This window comes from Bos indicus, chromosome 12 (assembly GCF_029378745.1).
Source record: "Bos indicus isolate NIAB-ARS_2022 breed Sahiwal x Tharparkar chromosome 12, NIAB-ARS_B.indTharparkar_mat_pri_1.0, whole genome shotgun sequence".
Classification (NCBI taxonomy): domain Eukaryota; kingdom Metazoa; phylum Chordata; class Mammalia; order Artiodactyla; family Bovidae; genus Bos; species Bos indicus.
The window spans coordinates 36,328,350-36,340,131 of record NC_091771.1 but is presented as its reverse complement, the minus strand read 5'-3'; the positions used below and the strand labels follow the sequence as shown (position 1 = coordinate 36,340,131).

Sequence of the window (11,782 nt, the reverse complement as noted above, 5' to 3'; positions counted from 1 at the left end):
AACAGCTACTAAACACAGGCAAATGTGTTCAACATATTTAGTAATGGTGATGCAAATTAAAACTATGAGATTCAGATACACTCCTAACAGACTGGCATGAATTTAATTCTGAAAATCAAGTAATAACAAGATGTGGAGCAAAGCAAGCACTTACATTGCTGGTGAGAGAGTAAAATCACTTTGGGAAATATTTTGGCAATATCTGTTAAAGATATTCCTACAAATTACTCAGTTTAACTCTAGCCCTAGGTATATGTCTTAGAGAAATGAATGTGTACCAGAAATGAGTAGGAAAGTTCACAGCATCATTGTTTAACATCCCAAAACTTAAGAAAAACTTAACCATCAACAGAAAAATAACAAACTAATATATTCATAAATGGAATACTAATACTACCTAGCAATGAAAATTAGTGAACTAGATCAACAAGACAATCTCAAAAACACGTAGTGAAAGAAGAATATAATGGAATACATACAGCATGACTGACTCTTCAGAAAGCTCAAAAAAAGTAAAACTTTTTTTTTTAGGACTATAACCTATGAAAGTAGAAACTATTTTCAAGGAAAAGCAATGTAATATGATCACAGAGGGGGCAGTTCTGAGGTGTTGCTAATTCTTATTGTGGGCAGTGGTTACTCATATTTCCTTTATAATTTTCAAACCACATACGTTATATCCATTTCTATAAATTTAATTTACAGAAATACTTTCTAAAACTTCCAGGCAGATTAAAGACCTAGCTGTGAAAACAAAAGTTCATAGAAGAAAACAGTGTATTTGTGACTTGATGTTTGAGAAGGATTTCTTAGTCACAAAAAGCAAAACCATTTTTTTGATTAAATTCAGTATTAAAAGGGAAAACACATGTATAAAGAAACAAAAACCAAAAAGCTAAATATAGATGGGCAGAAGATACTGGCAGTGCTTATAATTAACTTTAATATGCAAAACCTGACAAGTACACACACAGTTTTAAACGGGCAAAAGAGATGAACAGGCAATTCACAAGAGGAAACTCAAATGTCCACTAAATATCAAAAGATGCTCACATTACCTCATCGGTAATCAGGGAAATGCATATTAAAATGACAGTGACTCATCATTTCACACCCATCTCACTGGCCAAATTAAAGTCTAAGCGGATCAAGTGTTAGCAAGCACAAAGAGCATGTTCTGTTGACAATAAAAAAAAAACTGCAAAGGGAAGTGAAAGTTGCTCAGTTGTGTCCGACTCTCTGCGACCCCAAGGACTGTACAGTCCATGGATTTCTCCAGGCCAGAATACTGGAGTGGGTAGCCATTCCCTTCTCCAGGGGATCTTCACAACCCAGGGATCGAACCCAAACATCTCCTCAACTGAGACAAACCTGATGTGACCCAATATCCTACCCCTGACATGTGTCTGAGAGAAGCTCACATGACCAAGACTTGTCCTATTCATTCTGTGACAGACATGGAGAACGTGAATGCCCATCAACAAGACAGCTTAACTGTGGCAAATATACATGGAATATGTACAGCTGGAGTTTAAATGTATTACTGAGGGTAGGTCTTAAAATAGAAAGCAAATGGCAGACAGATGGAGTATGACACAATACTACGTTGATTTATGGACACAATGTACTAAAAGAATGAAAAATAAGAAAGGGAATGTGGTCTGGGTGCAAATTAACTGGAAGGAGGATACACAGGGGCTTCAATTATATTTACAATATCTTATTTCTATTAAGTTGGTGTAAATTCTCCACTCTTTAAGTTTCTAAAATATTTTATAAAAAGATCATGCAACTATCTTACCTTGTGTTGGCAAATAATTTTTTTTGTACTTTTCTACCTGGGTTCCTGAAGAAATCTGACTCTTTTGAAATCGAACTGATGAATTCTATAGTATGAGAAAATGTTGAATATAAAATTAGTTTAGTCTACACATTAGTACAAGGAAAGAAAGTAACAGAACTCAGCTTGCAAAGGAAATATTTTAAGTGTGTTCAATTTATGCTGTTTTCATGTATACTGAGTGAACAGGCCAGAGAACCAGCTGCTACCAGGAATGGACTACACACATCCTCACACGCCACCTCTGGAAATACATTCACTCCTCAAGTGAGGCACAGCAGACAATGTGAAACAGTTTTTGTGACGTTACCAGAGCGGTCAGAGGAGAGGGTTGAACTCATGGTCAGACACCAGGAGACTGCACACCCTGTCTTCCCACCCCCCGGGGTCAGGGGTCAAGGGAGATGTCCTCCTTGCTCCCATCTCCTCCTCCAGCCAGATCTCCTTCTCTCCTGCCCAGTCAGTCTCTATCCACGTACCCTGCTTGTCAGGAGATAATGCCATAGCTGCCACCTCCAGACCACTCTCTCCCACCTCAGCTAGGTACTCCAGTGGACAAAGGAGAACTAGTCATTATCAACATCTGCAATTATTAAGAGCTGCCAAAGTATCAATTTCAGAGCAACCTACAAAATAATAATCATTCAAAAAGCCAGTGCCATTTAATAAAGTGCCGAAGTATTTAGAGGTGAGATGCCACAATTTCTGCCATTACCTTCAAATGGTTCAGCAAAACACTTTACATGGAAATGTGGCAAAAGGGAACCATGACTGAATCTAGATGAGTGTTCAGGTATTCATCATACTATTCTTTCAAATTTGTTTGGCTCAGCTTTCATAATAACATGGTTGGGAGTAGGGGAATCTCACCCTCTGACTCCACATCCTGTCCTCCCAGCTCACCCCGCTGACACCCTCCCTCCTCCAGGGCTTACAGCATGCAGGGTCCCACGATCCACTGATCGTGTTTCCTGCATCTCCCCAAACCTCTGCCCTTCTTGAGCAGACTGAAATCATGGCTCACTGCAGTCACTCTTGCTATATATACTGTCAACTTCCACGCCCCCTCACTCTGATATTCACTGGGCTGACATAACCTCTGCTAACTGTCCACCATTTACACTTGAAAAGCTGAATAAGCAAAAATAACAAACAATTCCTACTTGAAACATACCATCTCTAACCTCTGTGGAGTCAGACCACATTTCCCCCTGGCTTTGCGCTCTTGAGGACCCCGACTTCCCGTCCCTCCCTCCCCTCAAAGCTCCCAGAGCCTCCTCCATCCCCTCTCTCAGCAGAGAGCCAGGCTTCCCACTCCTCTGAGAAAAGGTAAAGGGTTGGGGGAACTTCCCACCAAGGGCTCCCCCACGTGCAGCTCTGGGTCCACCCCCGAGCCGCCCCATCACCAGGCACAGACGTCCACACCAGTGCCCCCACCCCTCAAACCCCAGCCCTTCTCCGTGTGGACACCGCTTCAACAACCCTCGCATGGTCTCCTCAAGGTTTTCCTCTCCGCCTACTCAGTCCTACTAATACATAAACACTTGTTAATTTTCCCATCTTAAAACAAAAATAAAAAACTTCCCCTGCAGCTACTACCTCATTTCCTTGTATTTACTATAAGACTTCTGCACAAAGCTTTACACTCTGTCTGAAGCTTCTCACTCTCTCACCCAGTCAGGCTTTCCTCTGGCAAATCCAAGAATCTACTTTCAGCCCTCACCTTACTCAGCAGCAGCCTCTAGGCTCGGGCCTCTCTGCCTGCTGTACTTGGCCCTCAGGACACCACACTAACCTCCCCACTTCAGCTCTGGTTCTTTCTCCTCACCATCCATACCTTCAGCCCTAGTGGTCTCTCCCACATATTCTGAGGGCCCCAAACTTCTAGCCCAGACCTGACCTTCTCTGGATACACACCCAACTCCACCCCGTGTCCACCTGATGTCCAGCAGACAATTCAAACTCACCTGACCTAACCTGAGCTCCTAACATCCACGCTCCCAGAAACATGTACTCTCTTTTGAGGGGACTCATGATAAATGGCCCCCCCCCCAAAAAAATGACCCTCAACTTGGAAGCCCACTTTCCTGCTGTCATACCCCACACCCAGTTTATCACTAAATCCCACCCACATCTCCACCCTCCCCAACCGCTCCACAGTCTCAGCCACCAGTCTAAGACCACAGTCCCCCAATGCTCCTCATGGTGCCCGCAGCCCACCTCAGTCCACTCTCACGTCTGCAGCAGGGGGGCCGCCCCTCCCATGCATCCTTCTGAGAGTTCAAGATCTCACTCAGAAGAAAAGGCAGCACTCTGGGAAGTGATTAAGGCCTAAGGAAAGCTGCACCGGCCACTCCCAGCCCATCTCTAATTTCACACCCTGCTCTGCTCTCCAGAATGGACTCTGCTCCAGCCACACCAGCCACACCAGCCACAGGGCTCCTCTAGCCTCGGGACTCCCAAACCGACTTATCCTGGCTCACTGCGCCCTCTCCTGGCTGTTGTTCAAACCTTGCTTTCTCAGGAGAGCTTTCCCCAGATGCTGGACAGAAAACTGCAACACCCTCCCCTAACAGGTATCCCACCTCCTTGCTTTTTCTCCTTAGTCCTCATCACAACCTCACACACCATGTCCAACACTCATCTTTCTCCCACAACTGGAATACAAGTTCCAAGAGGACAAGAAGTCTGTTTTGTTCACTGCTTGATCCCCAGTGCCTCAGTGTCTGCACATCACAGCCGTGAATATAGATGAGTAAAAAAACAGTTGTTTCAAAAGGATCATATGCACAAAAAAAAGAGGATCTCTGCATAAAATTTACTTACCCTGTTTTAACTGAGATTACCTGCCTATTGTGTTATAATTCCTCTACAAGAATTATCAAAATGAGGGACTTCCCTGATGGCCCAGTGGTTAAGAATCCATGTGCCAATGCAAGGGAAAACAGGTCTGACCTCTGGTCTGGGAAGACTTCACACACCACAGAGCAACTGAGCCCACTGAGCCACAACCACTGAGCCCTCAGGCTGCAGCTGCTGGGCCTGCACGCCCTGAGCCCATGCACCACAAGAGAAGCCGCTGCAGTCAGCCCACACAACTCAAGGAGCCCCCACTCGCGGCAACTGGAGAAAGCCCGTGCACAGCAACAGAGACCCACCACAGCCATAAATAAATAAACAAAAAGTTTTTTTAAAAAAAGATTAGAAGTGGGACTTCCTTCATGGTACAGTGATTTTAAAGAATCATAAAAATGAGTTTGAAATCTTTACAATGCACAAAAGAAGAATTTAACTGTGGTGAAATACACATAGAACTACCATCTCAACCTTCTCAAGGCAGTTCATTATTTAAGTATGCTCACACTGCTGTGCAGTCTCACCATCTCGAGCTCTTACCTCGCAAAACTGAGTCTGTACCCAGGAAACAGCAGCTCCTCCTCCTCCCCTCCCCTGGCCCTGGCTCCCACCCTCTATATCTTTCTATGAATCCAACTCCCCAAATAGTCAGCATCTCCCCAGGGTGACAGAGGCTTCCCTGGTGGCTCAGTGGGAAAGAATCTGCCTGTAACACGGGAGACGCAGTTCAATCCCTGGGTCAGGAAGATCCCCTGAAGGAGGAAATGGCCACCCACTCCAGTATTCTCGCCTGGAGAATCCCACGGACAGAGGAGCCTGGTGGGCTACGGTCCATGGGGTCGCACAGAGTCGGACACGACTGAGAGACTAAACGACAACAGAGACAAGGTGACAAAACCTACCAAGAACCCATCTTTCTTTGAGGCGGTCACACACTGACCCATCCTGGCGCTGCTCTCTGTGGCTTCTGCTTTCTTCCAGGCATCCAGTCGGAACCTTTCCATCACTTTTATTTCCTCCCGGAGGTCTGTGTTCTCTCTGACCAACATTTCTATCTGGCTTCTAAGACGGCCATGTGTACTGGACCACTTTGCTTCCTTTCTTTTCAGATCTTCCTGTAAATCAGATACCTGCCGCTTCAAAACCTTTCCAAAAAAAAAAAAAAAAACACAAAACACCATTACTAGAATTAAAACAATGCAACAGGAGAGACAACACATCAACAAACCAGGATCACTAGCCCAGCACAAAGAGCAGAAAAGGGAAGACTTAGCGAATCACATTTCAGAAACATCGGGTTCCTCAGGAAAAGGAACGGGGTTCGAGCTGGAGTCCCACCTCATACCATCAATAAGATTCCAGGAGGCAGGGGGCAGGGGAGAGGGGGTGGGGGCAGGGGATGTCAGACATCACAAAGAAGCCATGAGGTAATTGAGATCTAAACTAAGATATTAACTGAAATAGAAAGAGACAAGTGGGGTTATCTGGTGAAGAGGAATCCATGACTAACTGAAGGAAGAGCAGTGACAAAGGGAATAAATGAAGTCAGAACTCCCAGCCCTGAAACTGGGTCTATCTGAAATTCCTGAGACTGAAACTGGGTGTATCTGAAATTCCTGAGAAGAACTGGTTCTGAGAAAATGACTTGTTTCAGATGCACTGAATGACTAAGTGAAGAAACTCCTGGAAATGTCTGAGGAAGCTACTTGCAATTGTACAAACAGAAATCAGCCACCTGCACCCATGTGGGTACAAATTACGGGGAGTGACTGAGAACGGAGGGAAGTCAAATCAAGAAAGCATCGCCACCACCCACAAGCTCACTCCGACTGAGGCGGCCCACCACTTTGTGAACACGTGTGGGCCTGAACACCCACCCCTATCACAGCCTCACAGCAGTCAACAGAGCAGCAAAGGCAACAGGGGAAGGAACAGGGCTCAGGGGCCCCTCCCGGGTGTGACTTCAGAGAGAGACGGAGGCTGGACCCAGGTGAGGTCAAGGCCCTTCCCAGGGTTCGACGTCAGAGAGACAGACTCCAGGGCCCAAGTGAGGTCAAGGCTCGTATCCCAGTTCTGTGCCATGAAAACACATGAAGCAAGGTCATTACCTCCCTGAACTTCCTATTTATAAAACAGTGGGGTGCAACCAAGAAGTGAGCAATTTCTAACTGGTAACCAGTTATCATGTGCAAAAATAAACTATTCTAAAATGGTAACTCATAAACCTAAATAATTTAAGAATTCAAAGCCAAATAAACCAAAAATAGACAAATACTATCGGAGAAGGCACTGGCGACCCACTCCAGTCCTCTTGCCTGGAAAATCCCATGGACAGAAGAGCCTGGTGGGCTGCAGTCCATGGGGTTGCTAGGAGTCAGACACAAATGAGTGACTTCACTTTCACTTTTCACTTCCATGCATTGGAGAAGGAAATGGCAACCCACTCCAGTGTTCTTGCCTGGAGAGTCCCAGGGATGGCAGAGCCTGGTGGGCTGCTGTCTATGGGGTCGCACAGAGTTGGACACGACTGACGCGACTTAGCAGCAGCAGACAAATACTATATGGTATCACTTTCACATAGAATTTTAGTGGGGAAAAGCTGACTTCCAAGAGCAGAATGCTGGTTTCCGGGAGCTGGAGGGAGGGGAAATGGAGCAAGGGAGGTCAAAGGACATGAACTTTGAGCTGCAAGAAGAGTGTAAGTTCTGAGGGGCTTCGGTACAGCTCAGTGACTGGTTAACAAAGTTGCACTGTGCACCAGACAGCTGCTCAGAGCAGATCTTCGGCATTCTCCACACCCACTCACTCAGACATAACTTGACCTTGGTAATCATCTCACAATGTATATGTGCATCAAATCATCACACAGTATACTTTTAAACACATAGCTATATATTTCAATTATTCCTCAGTAAAGTTAAAAGGAATTCAAAATCAACATTTTGAATTTATCCATGTCATTATCGTAGTCTTTTCTGGGAAAGTCTTTAGTAAGAAAAGAACTGACATATTTTACTCTTCACAAGACAAGAGTACAGGACTTCTCTCGAGGTCCAGTGGTTAAGATGGAGGGGGTGAGGGTTCGATCCCTGGTTGGGGAACTAAGATCCCCATGGCATAGCCAAAGAGTAAAAAATTTAATAAAAATTAAAATGAAAAGCCGTGACTACAGAAGGTATTCCTGGTATCTTCGATTATCTGCTGAGCCAATGGATGATTAATACATTGATACCCAATTTCTCTTTGACACAAATAATTCTAAAATTCTTACAAGACTGCCACCTTTAATAACTTATGAATATGATATAAATAACTGACATACTTGAATTTCTTCACGTTCCTTTTTATCTGGGAAAGTTCTTGCAACTGTAGAATACTTTTCAAAAACTTTGCGTTCCTTTTGTAACTTCCTCATTTCTTCCTTTTTAAACTCCTCTATTCGAGCCAATTCTTTTGCTTTCTGTTGTTCAAAGTCAGCAATTTCTTTCCTAAAATGACCAAACCACATTATCATCTAAGGAGACCACCTCGATATAGTGATCCACACGTGGCACAAAATGAAGCCCCAGTGACAGCCTGGAATGGAGAAGCTGCTGGTTTCGGTGACTCCACCTTCAATCAACAGTAGTGAAACAACAATCAACTCAGTAAAGCCCCTCTCAGCAAGCATTTTCTGGGAACCACCTATGACTCAGGCACTATGCTAGGAATTGGAGAAACCACAGTGAGAAAAATAAAATCCTTAGTCCTACAAAGCTTCTTACATTCTAGTGGGAGCAACAGAGGACAATAAAGATAAAAAAGTAAAATATATGGAACGCTAGAAATGTTAAGAATAAAGCAAGGAATGAGGTTAGAAAATATGGAGGTCAGGGGACTGAAATTACGGATGGAATCACCTTGCTGAGATAGTATGTGAAGTGAAATCTGAGGGACCGGAAGAGATCGGTCATGAAGATATCTGGACAGAGTATTCCAGGAAGAGGAAACTCCGTGTGCAAAAGCCCCAGGGTACGAACATGACTCGTGTTCAAAGACCAGCCAGGAGGCCAGTGTGGCTAAAGAGACAGAACAGTAGGAGAGAACGTCAAAAACATGGTGGGGCTGGGAGGACCACTAAAGGTCATGGTCTCTGGGACCACGGTGAGGACTCTGGTGTTGAGCACAGCAGCACACTGGTCTGGGGCTGTCATAACCCAGGGTCTTTGGATGCTGTGCTGAGAGCACATGGCGCGACAACAGCAGGACTGTGGAATAAGGGGTCCCGACTCACATGCTCCCTCACAAACAACAATCTGATCACCATCTACAGACAAAAGTGGGAACTCAAGGACCCTGGGAGGTAACTGAGAAACCCTGGTGAAGCCTGAGATCAAGGACAGCACTTTGAGAATGCAGGTCCATGCAGACCTACCAAATGGCAACCTGACTGCACTACACACAGCCCCACTGCCAAAGGAGGCAGGAAGAGCCATGCCCACCCATGCCCCTGGAAGTAGACCCACAGACCATGGTCCTGCCTACAGATCCCGACACAAACCGGTGACCCAGCTCCAGCCCTGCTCTGGGTACAGAGGCAGTCCTGTCGGACCAGGAGCCCAGTGGGAAGATGCTCAGGAACCTGGCAGGAGCCACACCTGTGCTGACCTCTGGAAACACACCTCCCGTTACAGACCCAGCAGTGGTCCAGAAGGCAGCCCATGACGTAGCTTCAGTCTTGCCTGACTGCAGTCCATGAAGCAGTTCTGTCCACTGGGGATCTGGCAGGAACCACAGCTGACTGCAACCCTGGCGACAAGCCTATCAAATGGTGAACCCCTTCACTGTGGATCCAGCACAGTGAGCCAGCTACAATCCCACCGTGATCCTGGAGGCACCCATCAGTCCAGGAGTCCAGAAGGACAAGGTCTTTACCTGCCAGAAACAGCCTCTAGAGACAGGAAGCAGGTGTTTGTTCCTTCAAATACAAGGACATCCACACAAGTTTACACAGATCAGTAAGAATCAGGTAAACATGAGACCACCGAAGGAAACTGTTAATAAAGCTTCAGTAACCAGCCCAAAGAAATGGAGATCTACAAACCACCTGACAAAGAACACAAAGTAATTGTTTTATGAAGCTCAGTAAGCTACAAGGGAGCACAGATAAACAATGAAATCTGGGAAACAACATATAAAACAAAACAAGAACAAACAGAAATTATTAAAAAAGAAAGAAATTATAGAGCTGAAGAATAAAAGAAATGAAGCGACAAATGCAACAGAGAACTTCAAAAGCAGACTCAAGCAAAAGAAAAAAAATCTGCGACCACACAGGCTGGTGACTTGAAGATACCCAGTCAGAGGGGAAAAAAGGGAAAAGAATGAAAAGGAGTGAAGAAAGCCTATAGGACTTATGTGATGTGACTAAAAGAATGACACACGCATTAGGGGAGACAAACCCCTAGTCAGACTAAGAAAAAAAGAGAAATACAGGCCTTAACAGATACCTCAGAAATAAAAAGGACCACACATGAACAATTATATTCCAAAACACTGGATAACTCAGAAGAAATTGACAAATTCCTAGAAACATACAACCTACCAAAACTGGACCCAGAAGAAAGAGAAAGCCTGAACAGACCAATAACAAATAAGAGGACTGAATCAGTCATCAAAAACTTCCCACAAAAGGAAAGCCCAGGACAGGTGGCTTCACAGGTGAGTCCCACCAAACACTCAAAGAAGGATTAATACCAATCTTTAAAAAGAAGGGACACTTCCAAACTCATTCTGTGAAGCTAGTTTTCACTCTCATACCAAAGGCAAAAACACAAGAAAAGAAAACTATAGGCTAATGTCCCTGATGAATAAGGATGTAAAACTCTTCAAAAAAAAAAACTAGCAAACCAAATTCAACAGCACAGTAAAGGCATTAACACACCATGACTGATCCCCAGGATGCAGAGCTGGCTCGTGCAGATGAACACGACGTAACTGGCGCAGCCGCTGTGGACCAGCATGGTGAACATGACACAAACTGGTAAAATATGCACGACATGACTGGCACGGCCCCTGTGGAACAGCGTGGTGGCTCCTCAGCACTATTCTCAATAACCCAGAGGCAGAAACAACCCCATGTTCAGCTGCAACCCAAGGAAGGCCAAGGATCACTAGAAACCAAGAGAAGAGACGAGAGAGCACAGCTCTGCTGATGCCCGACTTCAGGCTTTCAGTCTCCAGAAATGTGAGAAAATAAAATTGTGTTGTTTTAAGCCACCCAGTTTGTGTGCATTATGTCACAGCAGCCCTAGAACATAATACACTGGCCAAGGTGGTGCTTGAATTCACAGCTCCAAACTGCTTGTCAGACAAAACTTCAGTTTATGACCTCATCACTAAGAGAATTCCCCTTTTAACACACCTTTGACCACAATAGGTCATTTTATCTAAATTTATTAAATTCTTTTGTGGTATGTATTTCACTTCCTTCTCTTGCTAGATTAACAGGAATTGTTTCAAATAGTTGAGATACAATCTTAAAGATATAACTGGATCACTGTACATTTCCCCCCACTTACCTGAGTTTTTCCAAGGCACTTTCTCGTTCAGTGCGAAGTTTAGCTAAAGATGCGTTCTCAGCTTTAAATTTTTCTATTTCTGTTTCCAATTCAATAATTTTCTCTCTCAAAACTTGAGATCGAGCATTGCCACCTAGAAGATAAGCCACAAATACTGAACTTCACAAAATGCTTTCAGCAGCAGAACACTAGCTAGCTATTACACTAAGAGCCAAAAATATTCTCAATACCTGTATTATTGAAAAGCATTAGGAACAATACTTCTAAAAGACAGAAAAATTTACAATGGCCTAACTTTGCAGATGGGGCAATCTAAACTTGAAGAATCAAATCATTCTACCTCAAAAAACAATCTGATGACAAATTAACATTACATATTTTAAAAGTCATTCAAATAAATTTTTGAACAAATATACGTAACAGCTTAAGAACATGAATAAGCATTCACAAGAGATCTAAAGCACTAATCAACACCAAAATCAAAGTTTATCCCCCAACAATAAAAGAAATACAAATTAAGACCTTT

General features: G+C 44.2%; 1 protein-coding gene across 4 annotated transcripts in view; it reads right to left on the bottom strand.

The window, feature by feature from the left end:
- Positions 1-11,782, bottom strand: part of CPAP (centrosome assembly and centriole elongation protein) — a 47,586-nt gene that overhangs the window by 12,200 nt on the left and 23,604 nt on the right. For 3 of the 4 annotated variants that reach the window (XR_011569764.1, XM_070800324.1, XM_070800325.1), the window contains 4 exons: positions 11,257-11,389; positions 8,019-8,184; positions 5,599-5,841; positions 1,802-1,886 (listed from right to left, as the gene is read on the bottom strand). Coding sequence is in view for 2 of the 4 variants with exons in the window: in XM_070800324.1 (XP_070656425.1) it covers positions 1,802-1,886; positions 5,599-5,841; positions 8,019-8,184; positions 11,257-11,389 (627 nt within the window). In the remaining 2 variants the exon portion in view is untranslated. The remainder of the gene's footprint in view (positions 1-1,801; positions 1,887-5,598; positions 5,842-8,018; positions 8,185-11,256; positions 11,390-11,782) is intronic. The other variant, XR_011569765.1, reaches the window with a different exon arrangement.